General features: G+C 35.7%; 1 protein-coding gene across 2 annotated transcripts in view; it reads left to right on the top strand.

The window, feature by feature from the left end:
• SMAD2 (SMAD family member 2) overlaps positions 1 to 23,376 on the top strand; it is a gene marked incomplete at its 5' end in the record, with an annotated part of 69,473 nt that overhangs the window by 33,820 nt on the left and 12,277 nt on the right. For both annotated transcript variants that reach the window (XM_079717384.1, XM_079717383.1), the window contains 2 exons: positions 221 to 355; positions 2,723 to 2,797. In XM_079717384.1, coding sequence (XP_079573510.1) covers positions 221 to 355; positions 2,723 to 2,797 — 210 coding nt within the window. The remainder of the gene's footprint in view (positions 1 to 220; positions 356 to 2,722; positions 2,798 to 23,376) is intronic.

Genomic DNA, 23,376 nt, shown 5'->3' with positions numbered 1-23,376 from the left:
ATCACTTTGTCCCCAAAAGTACAAGATAAATTGGGACTTGGAGATTTAGATTGTGGACTACATGACAAGTTAAAATCATAATCAGGTTTGTCAATTTCTCAATAGCCAAATAATACCAAGTAGGTGGATCCTAAACTTCAAAAATTAATGAAAACTTTTAATACAGGTGTCACCCTCCCCTTTGCTCTGCCATTGACTTGGATTTCTTTTACTCTTTTAGTTTTGCCTCCAGTGTTAGTGCCACGGCATACTGAGATCTTAACAGAACTACCACCTCTGGATGATTATACCCACTCCATTCCAGAAAACACTAATTTCCCAGCGGGAATTGAGCCACAGAGTAATTATATCCCAGGTATTTTTGCCTCAGAATCTCCTAAAATTTGGGATAGATACAAATTTTGTTCATAAACGTTCAAGTATTAATAAATTATGGTTTGGCTTTTTAAAATTTTTAGTTCTACAGACATAGCAACACGTATGTTGTGCTGAAAATCAGAAGACCTCTATTTTAGTTCTTTTTCATCTGGGACTCAGTAATGCTGATAAATAAATGAACTGCATGATTCTCAAATTCTGCTCTGTTATATTATATGTCCAGTAATATTCCATGATATGGAAACTACTCTTAGTTTTCACTGTTTGTTAGGAGAACAGCTAATAATTTCTTCCTTTTTTGTCTGTTTCCCTTTTTTTTGTTTTTTTGTTTTTTTTTCCCTAGCACAAACTAGAGGTATAAGACTGAGCATTTAGCTATACATAGGATTTTTTTAGTGTCTTTTTTCTCCTTGTGTAATATTTATCTATTCCACTCATGTTTATTTTATACAACTGAAAATATGTAAGGAACTTGGAGTTTCAACTACATTTAAAAAATTGCTTTGTCTCATCATGGAAATAATGCTTGTTCATTGGAGATAATTTTGAAAACATAAGGAAAAGGAAGGATTTTTAAAAATAGCTAATTTTAAGGTTAGAAAGTGTTTTCTGATTATTTTAATGCTTTTTTCTTTCATTACTGTTTTGTTCCAAAAGAGGATTTAAAGCTGTTTTTTGGGTAGCTGGGAAACAAACATTTTGAGAAGTTAGGAGGACAGGGCAAAGACCTTGTGGAGAGTGGAGGCCAGGGTGAGGGGAAGGAGGATGAACAAAGGGCATTTTGTAGGGAGAAGAATTTGACTAGAAGTGGTTACCTGTGGGTAGTGTTTTGGGTGAGGGAGTACTTAAGTCTCTGATGTGGGAATTAGTATAATTCAACAATACTTAGGAAACTGAGGTGTAAGCATACACTCTTGTAAGACACCTACCCAATAATTATTTGGAGGGTGTTAGAATGTTTAGTGACTTTCACTTGTGGAGATGTTTGGGCTTATTTTCCCTGTCACCTTTAATTGTTTAGATTTGGGCATTTTACAAAGTAGAAAATCACAGGTGGATTACACCTATCTGCTTTTCTGGGCAGTGGGGCTTTACCCAGCTCCGACTGACAGCAGAACCTTGGGATTCACTTTTTATTCCATTGTGAAAGAAATTTTAACATTTCCTCCAAAACACTAGTACCTTTGTTGTTTATTATTTTATAGATAGCTAATAATGGAGAAAAATGAAAAAATATAACATATTTATCAGTTCAGTATTTCTTCCTCTTTAGACCTTTGAGACATGAGTGGTTAAACTGGCAAAGCTTAGCTCTTTTTTAAAATTTGCTTTAACTTTTAAAATAGCACGTAATGGTATGTATTATTCTTATTTTTCTATTCTTTGTTGTTCGAGTGTATGGAGGAATTTATTTTATTCTTACATTAAAAATTTGGGGGCACTGACACTTAAAATGAAAAGTTTGATACTTAAGTTAAAATTTATAGTTAGCTTATTGAAGAGAGATTGTAAAAAGTTTATGAAGGAAGCCTTTAACCCACATCATTTAAACTTACTTTTTCCTCCTTGAAATTATAATTGGTAAAATTGTATAAATGTTTTTATTTTACATGAAGTTTATTCAGATGCTTCCTGAATATAAACATTTTGTTCATAAACCATATTGGAAATGACACATTAGAATCTTAAGTATTTTCAGGAAGTAGTTTGCCTCAGTTTTGTGTAGTAGTCTGTATTTGAATTTAATTTTCTGCCTCAGGCATTCAGGATTTACTGGTTAGCAATCATGGAGCAATACACTTTTTAGGTAGAATTCAAGTTAGACCATTCCTGAACTATATTACCATATTTTGCCCTATAGAACCTAATGTAAGATGTAAGCCTGTATTATTTTGTAATCCAAAATCTTGTGTGCCTGTGTTGTGTGTCCTTTAATCATCTCTAAGTACCCATCCATGATGGCCATTAGGTTAAAAAAAATAACAATTATGGGTACTAGTTTCTTTGAAACATACCGATCAGAACTGAGGCATCTTTGAAGTTATATATTTGGCTCTTGCCCCAGAAAATACACATATGACAATGAGCCAGATATGTAAATAATAGCTAAGAAAATATGCACAGAGAGCTCAATTATATTACAAGTAAGTTTTAAGGATTCACCTATAAGGTTTAGATCAGAACCTGAATCATAAGCCCTCAGTATCCAATATTGCTTTTTATAGAGATGTTATATAACATTCATATGTTATTTGGAGCGATTTGTTGGTTATCTTTGGTAGCTGGGAGAAAAGGCGATGAGATTAAATTGAACCTGTATGTGATTTGTTCTAAACTTTTTCAGAAACGCCACCTCCTGGATATATCAGTGAAGATGGAGAAACAAGTGATCAACAGTTGAACCAAAGTATGGATACAGGTAAAAATATTTTTCAAAATTCCTCAGTAATTAGATACACATTTTTGCCTTGTTGGAAACTCACTAGAGTTATTCATAACCCTTACATTTAGAGAAGTTGGGACATATCAAAAAAAAGAATCATCTTGATTTAATCATATTTGAATCATCAGAGAGAGGAGTCAGTGAAAGATTAACATATGCTACTCTGCAGAATAATTGTTAGAATTTTCTCTTATTAGAATAAACAAATAAAAATTGGAGAACACTCACTTTTCTTTTTAAAATATTGATATTCTGTGCTTCTGTTTAAAGTTTTAGGTACTCTATGAATAAATGTCTTTGTGATGAAAGATTCTAATTAATTAGCCCAATAACAGGCTTTCAGAGGAACTTGGAAGAGATGGATCAGCTTTTCAGTGCTCTTTTAACTTACTAGTGAGTTCTGAATTATAGTAGATTGTTTACACAAAATACCTTGTATATTGTACCTGACCTAATGCAATTAATTTCTAATATTTAGCTATCAACTTCAAACACATTGAAGAAGAAATTGACATGCAATAGATATTACACACATCAAAGCTTTAAAACAGTTGTTATATAATAAAATGTATATAACCCATCAGAACTAATAGGTTACCAGTGAAATAGCTGTGATGTCATTGTATGTTTTGATCTATTCCACCCTGGTTATATCTTAAGGATTGGACACCTTAATATCACAACCTCCCAAATTATAGCATCCACTTTTCTACACAGTTTATACTAAAGCATTCTGCAGTTATGATAATCTAAGTTATTTTTTACATGGTGGGGGGCTGGGGTGGTTGGCTTTTACAATAATGTTGTTTAAATTCTTCCATTATTTAGACTCCCAAGTGAAGAAGTTTCTGCTATAGCTAATCATACTTATAGCTTTTCAAAATAGTAGATAACCAAGAAAAGTAAATGATGATGGTTGGAAATAACATATCATATGTTTTTAAAAAAAATTTTTTTTTGGCCGTGCAGCTTGTGGGATCTTAGTTCCCTGCCCTCAGCAGTGAAAGCGCAGAGTCCTAACCACTGGACCTCCAGGGAATTCCCCATATTATACATCTTGATGCAAATACCTTACTGCAAATGACATTTGGATTTCTGAATATATCTTCCTAAGAAATGCATGTGTGTCAAAGAACTGTATTCCTAAATCATGTTCCTTTTTGCCCCATGATGGACAGTTGCTACTGTGACACTTAGAAGTGAATGCCAATAAAAATATGCCCTAATGACATCATTAATCATCAGGGAAATGCAAATCAAAACCATAATAACATATCACTTCACACCCTCTAGAACGGCTATAATCAAAAAAGGAGGAAGTCTCAATGAAGATCGGAGAAGTTGGAGTCTTCATATGTTGCTAATGGGAATGTAAAATGGTTCAGTTACCTTGGAAAGATTTGCTATTCCTCAAAGTTAAATATAGTATAACAATATGACCCAGCAATTTCACCCAAGAAAATTGAACACATGTCCACATTAAACTTGTAAACAAATGTTCATGTAAGCATTATTCATAGTAGCCCAAAATTGGAAACAACCCAAACTGTCTATCAGATGGTTAATGGATAAATTAAATGAGTTCTATCCATACATTGGAATATTATTCAACCATATAAAGGAATGAAGTACTGATGCATGCTACAACATTGATGGACCTTGAAAGCATTATATTAGGTGAAAGAAGCCAGGCGCAAAAGGCCATAAGGATTCCAACGAGCGCACAAATGCCTATTCTATAATATAGCTGAAACATGGGAAGAACAATAAGATGAATATAATCATTGGTTGTGATAATGGTCAAAATCTAAAAGTGGATAATAAGCTGAATCAACTAAAATGAATTCAATGTTTTGGGGCTAGCTTTGAACGTAACCTAATATTTCTAATTCTGTTTCAGTGGGGGAAATGTTACTGTCTTTTGCAAAATGACACATTTAAAATTATTTACTGTAATGAGTGACAGTGTGAATATTTGATTCATGAGATGCTAAAAGTTGGTTTAAATACCAGTCTTCTACCTGCTATCTATTGTTCTCTCAGTGCCATGGGAAGAATTTTCTGACTGATGCAGGGTTCCAATTTGGAACAAAATTAACCTGTTTTTAAACTCTGGTCCATACCTTCCCTGAGGGAAGGACATAATTAAATTGATCTTTCAAGCTCTTCTGGAATAGAAGGAGTTAATATTTTTTAAAAGGGTAACCAGAGGAGAATTCTCTGGCAGTCCAGTAGTTAGGACTCCGCTTCTACTGCAGGAAGCATGGGTTCAATCCCTGGTCGGGGAACTAAGATCCAGCTGTGTGACCCCCCCCCCAAAAAATAAATAAATAAATAAATAAATAAATGTAAACAAACAAACAAAAAAGTAACCATAGGACAAATAATGCAGAATACAGAACTGTATGAACAAGTACCTGTTATTTTTCACTTTGCTTTTTCTTTTTTAAATTTCTCTGGTCAAGCCTTCATTCTTTAAAGTTTGTGGACATTAAGGATCAGGCTGAACATCACAAGAGATATAAGTTTGATTTAGTTCTAATTTTTTTTTCTTGCAAACCAGTCATTTTGTATACCCCTAGACAAGGTTCACATACCCCACTTAGGAGACAGCTTCTCTAACCAAATGCATGGCGGCAGGATAGTATGGTTGGACTCTGAACTAGACTACCTGAGTTTGAATTGTCCCTCTACTATATACTAGCTAGATGACCGAGGCACACAGTTTCCTTATCTGTAAATTAGGAATAATTATAGTACCAAACCCATAGGGTTGTTAATAGTTAATTTTTGTAAAGAAGTTAAATGTTTCTAACTTACAGTAAATACTATGTGAGTATATTTAAAGACAATATAAAAGGATGAATTAACCATTAAGAAAAAGGAAGAAACTTGATTGCATGAAAATTAGAAGTAAATTGAGGGACTGAGATCCAGAAGCAGAAGCAGTTTCATCTTCATGATTACGATCTTCTAAATAGGAAAATAAGGTTATTTGTCAAGAACGGAGGGTCAGGTTTGAGAACTTTAAGGTAGTGGTCTTATTGGCTATGCCATCTGTGCAGTGTTTTACAGTTTTTAGCATAGGTATATAGCATTTCTGTCATTAGATGCACTCTTCACTGTTTTAATCTTTTCGTGCTATTGTAAACGTTTATTTTTAATTGTTTTTCCTAGGATATAGAATAAAATTTGATTTTTGTATGTTGGTCTTTTTTCCTGAACTTTGCTAAAATCACTTTTTGTATCTAGTGTTCTATAGATTCCTAAGATTTTCTGTATATACTACCTTGCCATCTCTTAAATAAAGACAGTTTTACTTCTTGCTTTCTAATCTTTATGCTTTCTTCTTTTTCTGTTCTGGCTAAGACCTACAGTAAGCTATTGAATAGAAATACTAAGAATGGATATTTTTGCATTGTTCTTGATCATAGGGGGAATACATTTAATAATTCCCCCAATAAGTAAGATGTTAATTATAGATTTTTAATAGATTATCTTTATCAGATTGAGGATTTTCCATTCTGTTCCTAGTGTTCTGAGTGTTTGTAGTGAGTGGCTGTGGAATTTTGCCCATACTTTTTCTGCATCTATTGAGAGGATAATACAGTTTTAGTCTTGTTGAGTGAATTCCACTAAATGATTTTTCTAATAACGAATTTTGACCTTACTTGGTTATGATAAATTATACTTTTAAAATATTTATGGATTTGATTTGCTAATGTTCTTAAGAGGATTTTCACATCTATGTTTATGAGAGATTTTGGTCTTTAGTTTTCTTCTAATGTTTTTCTGTAGTTTCAATATCATAATTATGCTGGGATCAAAATATATTGGATGAGGTTTTCTAATATTTTCTGAAAGAATTTGCATAGGATTGGAATTAATTCTTCCTTAAATACTTGATAGCTTCTACCAGGGAAGCCATCTTTTATAGCGAAGGGTTTTTTAAATTGAGAGTTATTTAGATTTTCAACTTTTTGTGTTGGTGTGCTAACTGGTGTCTTACAAGATATTTTGTTCATTTCATCTGAATGGTAGATTTTATTGCTATAAAGTTATTTCTAATCTGTTATCTTCTGGTCTGCAATATCAAGTAAATCTTGATGACCCATTTTTTACTTAAAATGTTGATAGTTTGACTTTTCTCTTTTATTCTTGATAAGTCTTGCAGGGGCTTTATCAGTTAATATTTTTAAAGAACCAGCTTTTTGCTTCTTAAACTTTTCTCTTGTGTTTGCCTTTTTACTGCTTGATTTCTTTCTATTTTGCATTATTTTCTTCTGCTTACTTCCCATTTAATTTTGTCATTTTAGACCCTTGTAGCTTAAATTTAGGTCATTGATTCTTTTGTATTTTTTTCCATTGATTCTTTTTTTCTTGTCTGAGCCTCTATACATTATTTATTTAATTTTATTTATTTTTTTTACACAGCAGTGTCTTATGAGTTATCCATTTTATACATATTAGTGTATATATGTCAATCCCAATCTCCCAATTCATCACCCCCTCCCGCCCCCCCCGCCACTTTCACCCCTTGGTGTCCATACGTTTCTTTTGTACATCTGTGTCTCCGTTTCTGCCCTGCAAACCAGTTCATCTGTACCACTTTTCTAGGTTCCACATATATGCGTTAATATACGATATTTGTTTTTCTCTTTCTGACTGACTTCACTGTATATGACAGTCTCTAGATCCATCCACGTCTCTACAAATGACTCAGTTTTGTTCCTTTTTATGGCTGAGTAATATTCCATTGTATATATGTATCACATCTTCTTTATCCATTCGTCTGTCGATGGGCATTTAGGTTGCTTCCATGTCTTGGCTATTGTAAATAATGCAGTGAACATTGGGGTGCATGTGTCTTTTTGAATTATGGTTTTCTCTGGGTATGTGCCCAGTAGTGGGATTGCTGGGTCATATGGTAATTCTATTTTTAGTTTTTTTAAAGAAGCTCCATACTGTTCTCCATAGTGGCTGTATCCATTTACATTCCTAGCAACAGTGCAAGAGGGTTCCCTTTTCTCCACACCCTCTCTGGCATTTCTTGTTTGGAGATTTTCTGGTGATGCCCATTCTAACTGGTGTGAGGTGAAACCTCATTGTAGTTTTGATTTGCATTTCTCTAATAATTAGTGATGTTGAGCAGCTTTTCATGTGCTTCTTCACCATCTATATGTCTTCTTCGGAGAAATGTCTATTTAGGTCTTCTGCCCATTTTTGGATGGGTTGTTTGTTTCTTTAATACTGAGCTGCATGAGCTGTTTACATATTTTGGAGATTAATCTTTGTTTGTTGATTCATTTGCAAATATTTTCTCCCATTCTGGGGGTTTTCTTTCGTCTTGTTTGTAGTTTCCTTTGCTTTGCAAAAGCATTTAAGTTTCATTAGGTCCCATTTATTTATTTTTGTTTTTATTTCCATTACTCTAGGAGATGGATCTAGAAAGATCTTGCTGTGATTTATGTCAAAGAGTGTTCTTCCTGTGTTTTCCTCTAAGAGTTTTATAGTGTCCAGTCTTATATTTAGGTCTCGAATCCATTTTGAGTTTATTTTTGTGTATGGTGTTAGGGAGTGTTCGAATTTCGTTCTTTTACATGTAGCTGTCCAGTTTCCCCAGCACCACTATTGAAGACACTGTCTTTTCTCCATTGTATATCCTTGCCTCCTTTGTCATAGATTAGTTGACCATAGGTGCATGGGTTTATCTCTGGGCTTTCTATCCTGTTCCATTGATCTATATTTCTGGTTTTGTGCCAGTACCATATTGTCTTGATTATTGTAGTTTTGTAGTATAGTCTGAAGTCAGGGAGTCTGATTCCTCCAGCTCTGTTTTTTTTCCCTCAAGACTGCTTTGGTTATTCGGGGTCTTTTGTGTCTCCATACAAATTTTAAGATTTTTTGTTCTAGTTCTGGAAAAATTCCATTGGTAATTTGATAGGGATTGCGTTGAATCTGCAGATTACTTTGGGTAGTATAGTCATTTTCACAATATTGATTCTTCCAGTCCAAGAACATGCTCTCCATCTGTTTGTATCATCCTTCATTTCTTTCATCAGTGTCTTATAGTTTTCTACATACAGGTCTTTTGTCTCCCTAGGTAGGTTTATTCCTAGGTATTTTATTCTTTTTGTTGCAGTGGTAAATGGGAGCGTTTCCTTAATTTCTCTTTCAGATTTTTCATCATTAGTGTATAGGAATGCAAGAGATTTCTGTGCATTAATTTTGTATCCTGCAACTTTACCAAATTCATTGATTAGCTCTAGTATCTTTCTGGTGGCATCTTTAGGATTCTCTATGTGTAGTATCATGTCATCTGCAAACAGTGACAGTTTTACTTCTTTTCCAATTTGTATTCCTTTCATTTCTTTTTCTTCTCTGATTGCTGTGGCTAGGACTTCCAAAACTATGTTGAATAATAGTGGCGAGAGTGCACATCCATGTTGTGGTCCTGATCTTAGAGGAAATGCTTTCAGTTTTTCACCATTAAGAATGATATTTCCTGTGGGTTTGTCATATATGGCCTTTATTATATTGAGGTAGGTTCCTTCTATGCCCACTTTCTGGAGAGTTTTTATCATAAATGGGTGTTGAATTTTGTCAAAAGCTTTTTCTGCATCTATTGAGATGATCATATGGTTTTAATTCTTCAGTTTGTTAATATGGTGTATCACATTGATTGATTTGCGTATATTGAAGAATCCTTGCATTCCTGGGATAAATCCCACTTGATCATGGTGTATGATCCTTTTAATGTGTTGTTGGATGCTGTTTGCTAGTATTTGGTTGCAGATTTCTGCATCTATATTCATCAGTGATATTGGTCTGTAGTTTTCTTTTTTTGTAGTATGTTTGGTTTTGGTATCAGGGTGATGGTGGGCTCGTAGAATGAGTTTGGGAGTGTTCCTTCCTCTGCAAATTTTTGGAAGAGTTTGAGAAGGATGGGTGTTAGCTCTTCTCTAAATGTTTGATAGAATTTACCTGTGAAGCCATCTGGTCCTGAACTTTTGTTTGTTGGAAGATTTTTAATCACAGTTTTAATTTCATTACTTGTGATTGGTCTGTTCATATTTTCTGTTTCTTGTTCAGTCTTGGAAGGTTATACCTTTTTCAGAATTTGTCCACTTCTTCCAGGTTGTCCATTTTATTGGCATAGAGTTGCTTGTAGTATTCTCTTAGGCTGCTTTGTATTTCTGCGATGTCTGTTTTAACTTCTTTTTCATTTAGAATTTTATTGATTTGAGTCCTCTCCCTCTTTTTCTTGATGAGTCTGGCTAATGGTTTATCAATTTTGTTTATCTTCTCAAAGAACCAGCTTTTAGTTTTATTGATCTTTGCCATTGTTTTCTTTGTCTCTATTTCATTTATTTCTACTCTCATCTTTATGATTTCTTTCCTTGTACTAACTATGGGTTTTGGTTGTTCTTCTTTCTCTAGTTCCTTTAGGTGTTAGGTTAGATTGTTTATTTGAGATGTTTGTTGTTTCTTTAGGTAGGATTGTATTGCTATAAACTTCCCTCTTAGAACTGCTTTTGCTGCATCCCGTAGCTTTTGGATCGTCATGTTTTCATTGTCATTTGTCTCTAGGTATTTTTTGATTTCCTCTTTGATTTCTTCAGTGATCTCTTGGTTATTTAGTAATGTATTGTTTAGCCTCTATGTGCTTGTGTTTTTTTACGTTTTTTTTTCCCCTGTAATTGATTTCTAATCTCATAGTGCTGTGGTCAGAAAAGATGCTTGATATGATTTCAATTTCTTAAACTTACTGAGGCTTCATTTGTGACCTAAAATGTGATCCATCATGGAGAATGTTCCATTTGCACTTGAGAAGAATGTAATCTGCAGTTTTTGGATGCAGTGTCCTATAAGTATCAATTAAATCTGTCTGGTCTATTGTGTCATTTAAAGCTTGTGTTTCCTTATTAATTGTCTGGATGATCTGTCCATTGGTGTGAGGTGTTAAAGTCCCCCACTATTATTGTGTTACTGTTGATTTCCTCTTTTATAGTTTTTAGCACTTGCTTTATGTATTGATGTGCTCCAATGTTGGGTGCATATATATTTATAATTGTTATATCTCCTTCTTGGATTGATCCCTTGATCATTATGTCATGTCCTTCCTTGTCTCTTGTAACATTCTTTATTTTAAGGTCTGTTTCATCTGATGTGATTATTGCTACTGCAGCTTTCATTTGATTTCCATTTGCATGGAATATCTTTTTCCATCCCCTCACTTTCAGTCTGTATGTGTCCCTAGGTCTGAAGTGGGTCTCTTGTAGACAGCATATATGTGGGTCTTGTTTTTGTATTCATTCAGCGAGCCTGTGCCTTTTGGTTGGAGCATTTAATCCATTCACGTTTAAGGTAATTATCTGTATGTATGTTCCTATGACCATTTTCTTAATTGTTTGGGGTTTGTTTTTGTAGGTCCTTTTCTTCTCTTTTGTTTCCCACTTAGAGAAGTTCCTAAACATTTGTTGTAGAGCTGGTTTGTTGGTGCTGAATTCTTTTAACTTTTGCTTGTCTGTAAAGCTTTTGATTTCTCCATCAAATCTGAATGACATCCTTGCCGGGTAGAGTAATCTTGGTTGTGGGTTCTTCCCTTTCATCACTTTAAATATGTTATGCCACTCCCTTCTGGCTTGTAGAGTTTCTGCTGAGAAATCAGCTGTTAACCTTATGGGAGCTCCCTTATATGTTATTTGTTGTTTTTCCCTTGCTGCTTTCAATAATTTTTCTTTGTATTTAATTTTTGCTAGTTTGATTACTGTGTGTCTCGGTGTGTTTCTCCTTGGGCTTATCCTGTATGGGACTGTCTGCGCTTCCTGGACTTGGGTGGCTATTTCCTCTCCCGTGTTAGGGAAGTTTTAGACTATAATCTCTTCGTATATTTTCTCGGGTCCTTCCTCTCTCTCTTCTCCTTCTGAGACCCCTATAATGCGAATGTTGTTGCATTTAATGTTGTCCCAGAGATCTCTTAGGCTGTCTTCATTTCTTTTCATTCTTTTTTCTTTATTCTGTTCTGCAGCAGTGAATTCCACCATTCTGTCTTCCTGGTCACTTATCCGTTCTTCTGCCTCAGTTATTCTGCTGTTGATTCCTCGTAGTGTGTTTGTCATTTCAGTTATTGTATTGTTCATCTCTGTTTGTTTGTTCTTTAATTCTTCTAGGTCTTTATTAAACATTTCTTGCATCTTCTCGATCTTTGCCTCCATTCTTTTTCCGAGGTTCTGTATCATCTTCACTATCATTATTCTAAATTCTTTTTCTTGAAACTGGCTTATCTCCACTTCATTTAGTTGTTTTTCTGGGGTTTTATCTTGTTCCTTCATCTGGTATATAGCCCTCTGCCTTTTCATCTTGTCTGCCTTTCTGTGAATGTGGTTTTTGTTCCACAGGCTGCAGGATTGCAGTTCTTCTTGCTTTGCTGTCTGCCCTCTGGTGGATGAGGCTATCTAAGAGGCTTGTGCAAGTTTCCTGATGGGAGTGACTGGTCATTAATTCTTTTCTAATGTAGGCATTTAAAACTAAATTTCCCTCTAAGCCTTACTTTAGCTTCATACCAAAGGTTTTAATAAGTTATTTTTCATTATTATTATTATTATTATTATTATTATTATTCAACATCTTTATTGGAGTATAATTGCTTCATAATGGTGTGTTAGTTTCTGCTGTATAACAAAGTGAATCAGCTATACATATACATATATCCTCATATGGCCTCTCTCGCGTCTCCCTCTTACCCTCCCTATCCCACCCCTCTTGGTGGGCAAAGAGCAACGAGCTGATCTCCCTGTGCTATGCGGCTGCTTCCCAATAGCTATCTGTTTTACATTTGGTAGTGTATATATGTCCATGCCACTCTCTCACTTCCTCCCAGCCTACCCTTCCCCCTCCCCATGTCCTGAAGTCCATTCTCTATGTCTACATCTTTATTCCTGTCTAGCCCAAAGGTTCCTCAGAACCTTTTTTTTTTCTCTAAGATTCAATATATATGTGTTAGCATACGGTATTTGTTTTTCTCTTCCTGACTTACTTCACTCTGTTTGAGTCTATCCACTTCGGTACAAATAACTCAATTTCGTTTCTTTTTATGGCTGAGTAATATTCCGTTATATATATGTGCCACATCTTCTTTATCCATTCATCTTAGGTTGACACTAAATTGGACACTTTGGTTGGTTCCATGTCCTGGCTATTGTAAATAAAGCTGCACTGAACATTGTGGTACATGACTCCTTTTGAGTTATGGTTTTCTCAGGGTATATGCCCAGTAGGGGATTGCTCTGTCGTATGGTAGTCCTATTTTGAGTTTTTTGAGGAACCTCCATACTGTTTTCCGTAGTGGCTGTATCAGTTTACATTCCCACCAACAGTGCAAGAGGGTTCCCTTTTCTCCACACCCTCTCCAGCATTTATTGTTTGTAGATTTTTTTGATGATGGCCATTCTGACCAGTGTGAGGTGATAACTCATTGTAGTTTTGATTTGCATTTCTCTAATAATTAGTGATGTTGAGAATCCTTTCATGTGTTTGTTGGCAATCTGTATATTTTCTTTGGAGAAATTTCTGTTTAGGTTTTCTGCCCATTTTTGGATTGGGTTGTTTGTTTTATTGATATTGAGCTGCATGTGCTGTGTATATATTTTGGAGATTAATCCTTTGTCAATTGCTCAATTTGCAAATATTTTCTCCCATTCTGAGGGTTGTCTTTTCATCTTGTTTATGGTTTCCTTTGCTGTGCAAAAGCTTCTAAATTTCATTACGTCCCATTTGTTTATTTTTGTTTTTATTTCCATTTCTCTAGGAGGTGTGTCAAAAAGGACCTTGCTTTGATTTATGTCATAGAGTGTCCTGCCTATGTTGTCCTCTGAGAGTTTTATAGTGTCTGCCCTTACAGCTAGGTCTTTAATCCACTTTGAGTTTATTTTTGTGTATGGAGTTAGGGAGTGTTCTAATTTCATTCTTTTCCATGTAGCTGTCCCGTTTTCCCAGCACCACGTATTGAAGAGGATGGCTTTTCTCCATTGTATATTCTTAACCTCCTTTATCAAAGATAAGGTGACCATATGTGCATGGGTTTATCTTATATTCTTACCTCCTTTATCAAAGATAAGGTGACCATGTGAGCATGGGTTTATCTCTGGGCTTTCTATCCTGTTCTATTGACCTGTATTTCTGGTTTTTTGCCAGTACCATACTGTCTTGATTACTGTACCTTTTTAGTATAATCTGAAGTTAGGGATCCTGATTCCTCCAGCTCTGTTTTTCTTTCTCAAGATTGCTTTGGCTAATCTGGGTCTTTGGTGTTTCCATACAAATTGTGAATTTTTTTTGTTGTAGTTCTGTGAAAAATGCTGTTGGTAGTTTGATAGGGATTGCATTGAATCTCTAGATTGCTTTGGGTAGTATAGTCATTTTCACAGTATTGATTCTTCCAATCCAAGAACGTGGTATATCTCTCCATCTGTTTGTATCATCTTTCATTTCTTTCATCAGTGTCTTATAGTTTTCTGCATACAGGTCTTTTGTCTCCTTAGGTAGGTTTATTCCTAGGTATTTTATTCTTTTTGTTGCAGTGATAAATGAGAGTGTTTCCTTAATTTTTCTTTCAGGTTTCTCATCATTACTGTATAGGAATGCAAGAGATTTCTGTGCATTAATTTTGTATCCTGCTACTTTACCAAATTCATTGATTAGCTCTAGTATCTTTCTGGTGGCATCTTTAGGATTCTCTATGTGTAGTATTATGCCATCGGCAAACAGTGACAGCTTTAATTCTTCTTTTCCGATTTGGATTCATTTTATTTCTCTTTCTTCTCTGGTTGCTGTGGCTAAAACTTCCAAAACTATGTTGAATAATAGTGGCGAGAGTGGACCTCCTTGTCTTGTTCCCGATCTTAGAGGAAATGGTTTCAGTTTTTCACCATTGAGAATGATGTTGTCTGTGGGTTTGTCATATATGCCCTTTATTATGTTGAGGTAAGTTCCCTCTGTGCCTACTTTCTGGAGGGTTTTTATGATAAATGAGTGTTGAGTATTGTCAAAAGCTTTTTCTGCATCTATTGAGATGATTATAAGGTTTTTCTCCTTCAGTTTGTTAATTTGGCTTATCACATTGATTGGTTTGTGTATATTGAAGAATCTTTGCATTCTTGGGATAAACGCCACTTGATCATGGTGTGTGATCCTTTTAATGTGCTGTTGGATTCTGTTTGCTAGTATTTTATTGAGGATTTTTGCATCTGTGTTCATCAGTGATGTTGGCCTGTAGTTTTCTTTTTTTGTGGCATGTTTGTCTGGTTTTGGTATCAGGATGATGGTGGCCTCATAGAATGAGTTTGGGAGTGTTCCTTCCTCTGCAAATTTTTGGAAGAGTTTGAGAAGGATGGGTGTTAGCTCTTCTCTAAATGTTTTATAGAATTTGCCTGTGAAGCTTTCTGGTCCTGGGCTTTTGTTTGTTTGAAAATTTTTAATCACAGTCTCAATTTCAGTGCTTGTGATTAGTCTGTTTATATTTTCTCTTTCTTCCTGGTTCAGTCTGGGAAGGTTGTGCATTTCTAAGAGTTTGTCCATTTCTTCCAGGTTGTCCATTTTATTGGCATAGAGTTGCTTGTAGTAATCTCTCCTGATCCTTTGTATTTCTCTAGTGTCAGTTGTTACTTCTCCTTTTTCATTTTTAATTCTATTCATTTGAGTCTTCTCCCTTTTTTTCTTGATGAGTCTGGCTAATGGTTTATCAATTCTGTTTATCTTCTCAAAGAACCAGCTTTTAGTTTTATTGATCTTTGCTATCATTTCCTTCATTTCTTTTTCATTTATTTCTGATGTGATCTGTATGATTTCTTTCCTTCTGCTAACTTTGCATTTTGTTAGTTCTTCTTTCTCTAGTGCCTTTATGTGTAAGTTTAGATTGTTTGTTTGAGATTTTTCTTGTTTCTTGAGGTAGGCTTGTATATCTATAAACTTCCCTCTTAGAACTGCTTTTATTTCATCCCATAGGTTTTGGATCATTGTGTTTTCATTGTCATTTGTCTCTAGGTATTTTTTGATTTCCTCTTTGATTTCTTCAGTGATCTCTTGGTTATTTAGTAGTGTATTGTTTAGCCTCCATGTGTTTGTATTTCTTACACATTTTTTCCTGTTACTGATATCTAGTCTCATAGTGTTGTGGTCGGATAAGATACTTGATATGATTTCAGTTTTCTTAAGTTTACCAAGGGTTTATTTGTGACCCACGATATGGTCTATCCTGGAGAATGTTCCATGAGCACTTGAGAAGAAAGTGTAATCTGCTGTTTTTGAATGGAATGTCCTATAAATATCAATTAAGTCCATCTTGTTTAATGTATCATTTAAAGCTTGTGTTTCCTTATTTATTTTCATTTTGCATGATCAGTCCATTGGTGAAAGTGGGGTCTTAAAGTCCCCTACTGTGATTTTGTTACCTTCGATTTCCCCTTTTATGGCTGTTAGTATTTGCCTTATGTATTGAGGTACTCCTATGTTGGGTGCATATATATTTACAATTGTTATATCTTCTTCTTGGATGGATCCCTTGATCATTATGTAGTGTCCTTCCTTGTCTCTTGTAATAGTCTTTATTTCAAAGTCTGTTTTGTCTGATAGGAGATTTACTACTCCAGTTTTCTTTTGATTTCCATTTACGTGGAATATCTTTTTCAATCCTGTCACTTTCAGTGTGTATGTGTCCCTAGGTCTGAAGTGGGTCTCTTGTAGACAGCATATATACGGGTCTTCTTTTTTTATCCATTCAGCCAGTCTATATCTTTTGGATGCAGCATTTAATCCATTTACGTTTAAGGTAGCTATCTATATGTATGTTCCTGTTACCATTTTCTTAATTGTTTTAGGTTCGTTATTGTAGGAATTTTCCTTCTCTTGTGTTTCCTGCCTAGAGAAGTTCCTTTAGCATTTGTTGTACAGCTGGTTTGCTGGTGCTGAATTCTTTTAGCTTTTGCTTATCTCTAAGGGTTTTAATTTCTCCATCGAGAGAGAGATCCTTGCTGGGTAGAGTAATCTTGGTTGTAGGTTTTTCCCTTTCATCACTTTAAATATGTCCTGCCACTCCCTTCTGGCTTGCAGAGTTTCTGCTGAAAGTTCAACTGGTAACCTTATGGGGATTCCCTTGTATGTTAATTGTTGCTTTTCCCTTGCTGCTTTTAAGATTTTTTCTTTGTATTTAATTTTTGATAGTTTGATTAATATGTGTCTTGGCGTGGTCCTCCTTGGATTTATCCTGTATGGGACTCTCTGTGCTTCCTGAACTTGATTGACTATTTTCTTTCCCATATTAGGGAAGTTTCCAACTATAATCTCTTCAAATGTTTTCTCAGTCCCTTTTTTTAATCTCTTTTTCTGGGACCCCAGTAATTCGAATGTTGGTGTGTTTAATGTTGTCCCAGAGGTCTCTGAGATTGTCCTCAGTTCTTTTCATTCTTTTTCCTTTATTCTGCTCTGCGGTAGTTATTTCCACTATTTTTTCTTCCAGGTCACTTACCCGTTCTTCTTCCTCAGTTATTCTGCTATTGATTCCTTCTAGAGAGTTTTTAATTTCATTTATTGTGTTGTTCATCATTGTTTGTGTGTTCTTTAGTCCTTCTAGGTCCTTGTTAAATATTTCTTGTACATTCTCCATTCTGTTTCCAAGATTTTGGAGCATCTTTACTATCATTACTCTGAAGTGTTTTTCAGGTAGACTGCTTGTTTCCTCTTCATTTGTTTGGTCTGGTGGGTTTTCCCCTTGCTCCTTCATCTGCTGTGTATTTCTCTGTCTTCTCATTTTGCTTAACTTAACTGTGTTTGGGGTCTACGTTTCGCAGGCTGCAGGTTCGTAGTTCCCGTTATTTTTGGTGTCTGCTCCCAGTGGGTAAGGTTGGTTCAGTGGGTTGTGTAGGCTTCCTGGTAGAGGGGACTGGTGCCCATGTTCTGGTGGATGAGGCTGGATGTTGTCTTTCTGGTGGGCAGGACCACATCCAGTGGTGTGTTTTGGGGTGTTTGTGAACTTATGATTTTAGGCAGCCTCTCTGCTAATTGGTGGTTTTGTGTTCCTGTCTCGCTAGTTGTTTGGCATAGGGTGTCCAGCACTGTAGGCTGCTGGTTGTTGAGTGCAGCTGGGTCTTAGCTTTGAGGTGGAGATCTTGGGAAAGCTTTCCCTGTTTGATATTGCGTGGGGCCAGGAGGTCTCTGGTGGACCAATGTCCTGAACTTGGCTCTCCCACCTCACAGGCTCAGGCCTGACACCCGGCCAGCGCACCAAGACCCTGTCAGCCACATGGCTCCGAAGAAAAGGGAGAGAAGAAAAAATTAGAAAGAAGGAAAATAAATAAATAAAATAAAATAAAGTTATTAAAATAGAAAAAAATTATTAAAAATAAAAAAAAATAGGAAGTAAAGACAAAAAGAGAGAGAAAGAAAGCAGAGAGCAACCAAACCAAAAAACAAATTCTCCAATGATGACCAAGTGCTAAAAACTATATTAAAAAAGAAAAAGAAAAGGACAGTCAGAACCTTAGGACAAATGGCATAAGCAAAGCTATACAGACAAAACCACACAAAGAAGCTTACATATACTCACAAAATGAGAAAAAGGAAAAAATATATATATATAAAAATTTTAAAAAAGAAGAGAGCAACCAAATCAATGAACAGATCTACCAATGATAATAAACTCTAAATAGTAAACTAAGAATAATGTAAAAGCAGAAACAAATTAGATGCAGAAAGCAAACCCCAAGTCTGTAGTTGCTCCCAAAGTCCATCGCCTCAAGTTTGGGATTGTTTGTTGTCTATTCAGGTAATCCAGAGATGAAGGATACATCAAGTTGATTGTGGAGATTTAATCCGCTGCTCCTGAGGCTGCTGGGAGAGATTTCCCTTTCTCTTCTTTGTTCGCACAGCTCCTGGGGTTCAGCTTTGGATTTGGCTCCGCCTCTGCGTGTAGGTTGCCTGAGGGCATCTGTTCCCCGCCCAGATGGGAGAGGATTAAAGGAGCGGCCGATTAGGGAGCTCTTTCTCACTCAGGCTCGGGGGAGGGAGGGGTACAGAATGAGGCGCAAGCCTGTGGTGGCAGAGGCTGGCGTGACGTTGCACCAACTTGAGGCGCACCATGTGGTCTCCCGGGGACGTTGTCCCTGGATCACGGGACCCTGGGTGTGGTGGGCTGCACAGGCTCCTGGGTGGGGAGGTGTGGATAGTGACCTGTGCTTGCACACAGGCTTCTTGGTAGCTGCAGCAGCAGCCTTAGTGTCTCATCCCTGTCTCTGGGGTCCGCGTTGATAGCCGCGGCTCGGGCCTGTCTCTGAAGCTCGTTTAGGCATTTCTCTGAATCCCCTCTCCTCACGCACCCTGAAACAATGGTCTCTTGCCTCTTAGGCAGTTCCAGACTTTTTCACCGACTCACTCCCAGCTAGCTCTGGTGCACTAGCCCCCTTCAGGCTGTGTTCACGCAGCCAGCCCCAGTCCTCTCTCCCTGGGCCCTGACCTCCGAAGCCCGAGCCTCAGCTCCCAGCCCTCACCCGCCCCGGCAGCTGAACAGAGAAGCCTGTCAGGCTGGTGAGTGCTGGTTGGCACCGATCCTCTGTGCGGGAATCTCTGCGCTTGGCCCTCTGCACCCCTGTTGCTGTGCTCTCCTCTGTGGCGCTGAAGCTTCCCCCCACCCCGCTACCCTCCGTCTCTGCCAGTGAAGGGGCTTCCTAGTGTGTGGAAACTTTTCCTCCTCCACAGCTCCCTTCCAGAGGTGCAGGTCCCATCCCTATTCTTTTGTCTCTGTTTTTTCTTTTTTCTTTTGCCCTACCCAGGTATGTGGGGAGTTTCTTGCCTTTTGGGAAGTCTGAGGTCTTCTGCCAGCGTTCAGTAGGTGTTCTGTCAGAGCTGTTCCATGTAGGTTTGATGTATTTGTTGGGAGGAAGGTGATCTCCATGTTTTACTCCTCCCCCATCTTGAAGGTGCCCCCCTTTCATTGTTTTTTAATTATTATTATCATTTAAATATTTTCAAATATCTCTTGCAATTTCTTCTTTGATCCATGATTATTTAGAAGTTTGGTCTTTTAGAAGTATGGGGGGTTTCTAGATAGCTCATTGACTTCTCACTTAATTCCTTTATGATTCAAATACACTATGTATGATTTCGGTCCTTTGAAATTTACTAAAAATTATTTTATGCCACAACATGGCTTATTTATCTTGATGAGAGTTCCATTTATAGTTTAAAAAATGTTGTTCAATTGTAGTGTTACTCTAAGTGTCACTTAGGATCATTGATGGTATTGTTTAAATCTTGACTCTCTCTGATTTCTTTCTACTTGTTTTACCACTCACAGAGAGGAGTGTTGAAGTCTCTTAACTGTGACTTTGGATTTGTCTGTTTTTCCTTTTTAGTCCTGTCAGTTTTTGCTTCATGTATTTTGAATCTCTGTTATTAAGTGGTGCACATTTAAATTGTCCTTATGATGAAGTGACCCTTGTTATAAAATGTGTCTCATATAAACATCACCATATATTCTTATTTCACAGGCGGCATGGTATATTTACTTTTACCATCCTTTTACTGTTGGTCTACCTGCATCTTTATATTTAAAATGTGTCTCTTGTGGATACCTTTTTATGTCTTACTTAATCTAACAATCATTGTCTTTTAATTGGAGTATTTAGTTCCTTTATAATTAATGTAGTTCTTAATAATCATTGGGTTTGGGTTACCATTTTGCTATTTCTTTTTCGTATGTGCTGTCTGGTTTTTGTTCCTCTGTTCCTGATTTCCTGACTTCTTTCGATTAATCAAATATATTTATATTTGAATCCACTCTGTTTACTGTCTTGAATTTGTAGCAGTATCACTTAGTATTATTTTCTCAGTGAGTGTTCTCGTGATTACAGTGTATATCCCCTATCATCACCTTCTACTTAGAACGTTACTTAAATTGTAATATTTTACAACTTCATGTGAAATATAGGAACTTTACAACACTATAATCCCATTCACCTACCTCTGTCGTTTGTGCTACTGTTTTCATATATTTTATTTATAAATATGTATAAACCCCCAAATGTTATTTTTTGCTTTAGACTTTGAGGTTTTAAAAAAATTATTTTAAAGAATTGAAAAGTAATGTTTTGTACTTACCTACCTTTTTTTCCATTTCTGCTCTTCTTTTCATGTAGAAATTTGTCCAGTTGTTTTAGCACCATTAGTTGAAGATACTTTTCTTTCTTCATTGATTTACCTTGGTTTCTTTGTTGAAAATCAAGTGATAAGGTATATGTGTGTCTAACTTTTGGTCTTCTCTAAGCCAGTTCAGTGACTTCATTTCAGATAATCTGTTTTTCAGTTTCATAACTTCCATTTTAAACTCTTTATCTGATAAGTCCAGTATCTGGTTTATATGTAGTTTTGCTTGTGTTAACTTTAAAGTCTTGATTATGGGTCAGTTATTCCTACTTCTTTGCATGTCTCATGTTTTTTTGGTTGGATGCTGGATATTGTATATAAAATAATACTAGAGTGTAATACAGATAATATTTTCCTTATGAAAGACTCACCCTTTTCTTTCTCTGGATGCTAAGTTGGGGATCTAATGTCTTCCATATATTAGGAGTTGAGTTGAATAGGTGATGATTTAATCCTTAACATCAAATCACCTCAGGTTTGAAGGAGGGGCAGTCCCCTACCTCAGCAGGTCTTTCAGATGTGAGTATGGTGAGACTGTAGGATCTCTCACTGCTTTGCAGCCTTTGCCTGAAACTTCCTGTGCTACCATGTACTGCTCAGCTAAAGACATGAGGGTTAGAATTGGCTAATGAAGAAGACTGTATCTGTGGTTGGGCTTCTCAGATTCCAGTTGCCAGTGTGTGGCCATTAAAATTTCAGCTGGTTTCTCCTTTGGCAAGTACAGTCCTACATGTGTCTATGTCCTAACTTGGCAGATACTCCCAGCAATGAAAATGGTTACCACTCTCTACTTAAATAGGAAGAGCTCATCCTTCTCTAAACTACTTCACTTAGACTTAAATGGATCTACAGTTTTGGGGTCACTTTTTGGTTAAAAAAATATATTTTTTTAGTGTTTCTCATATTTTCTTATTGTAGGAGCAAGGTTTTTTCCAACAGTCTTCTACATTCTAACCATAAGGGGAACCCTATAGAAAGTACTAATAAAAACAAAAGAAGAGCAACTGTATTCTCATTATGAACATAATTCATGCTTGTAGAAAATTTGGAAATACATAGAACATAATAAACATGAAGGAAGTATGTATTTTTAAACTGGACTTGACATAGTACCTATTTCTTTTATTTTTGCTTAATCTCATATTTTTACCATTCTATGTCAAATAAAAGTTAAACAGTATTTTACAGGTTAAAATTATAATACAACATTTTGAATTATGCAACAAGTGAATGTTCATTATAAAAAATTAATAAACAGGTAGAACAAGAAAATTTAAACATATGTAATTCATAAAAAACAGTACTGCAATGAACATCATAGAAAGATAGGTAGAAAGTTACAGAGGAATTTGCACCTAGGATCTCAGATTCTAGAAATTCTGTTCTTAACTACTGCAGTAGACTTCCTCTGGCTCATTTGAGATGACATGGGGAGAAATGCCTGCTTTTGCAATATATTGCTGAGGTAAGACTTGTTTGGTGATTAGGCAGGGATATGGTTGAAGGAATAATCCATCACGATTCTCAGTTTTTTGAAGGGTTTGTGAAGTGATTGATCTGTGTATTCAGTAAATGAGATTCTTTTAAAGCATATGTTTAAGCCTTTTTTGGTATAAAAACAAAATCGTAGATAATTTTAGTTCTTCAGGATTATCTCTGTAATATGAATGCAAAGAAGATAAAACTAAATGATTTTAAGGCCTTTAACTTTCCTGTCCTTCCATATATGCCTTTTGAAAGAATAAGTCTATTTTTATTTTCTTATTTGAATGATAATAACTTATGGTTAGTTAACACACTGAAACTTATAAAAGTAAAATATACATTTCTTTGCTGTTAATTTTGCTCAAGAAATTCAAAGTAATTTTAATATTTCTCAAAAAGTTATAAAATAGATACTAAACATGTAACTTATCTCATACCAAAATGAATTCCATTTAGAGAAAATGCTTAAATTAAAAAATGAGACTCTAATTTCTAGGACATGGCATTGAAGAATTTTTTAAATAATCTGAGCAAGAACTATGCAACATATAAACCATAGAAGAAAAGGTTGATAAATTTGACTATTTAAACTTTAAAATGTTACCACTACACACCTGTTAGAATGATCAAAATCTGAATTCTGGCAAGGATGTGGAGCAACAAGATCATTGCTGATGGGAATGCAAAATGAATGGTACAGCCACTTTGGAAGACAGATTGGCAGACTCTTACAAAACTACACATACTCTTACCAGGCGATCAGCAGTCATACTCCTTCGTATTCACCTAAAATAGTTGAAAATTTATGTACACACAGAAACTTGCACATGGATGTTTTTAGTGGCTTTATTCATAATTGCCAAAATTTGGAAGCA

The sequence above is a fragment of the Hyperoodon ampullatus genome, assembly GCF_949752795.1.
Source record: "Hyperoodon ampullatus genome assembly, chromosome: 13".
NCBI classification, from domain to species: Eukaryota; Metazoa; Chordata; class Mammalia; order Artiodactyla; family Ziphiidae; genus Hyperoodon; species Hyperoodon ampullatus.
The sequence above is the reverse complement of the archived record's forward strand: the minus strand, read 5'-3'. Positions and strand labels throughout refer to the sequence as shown.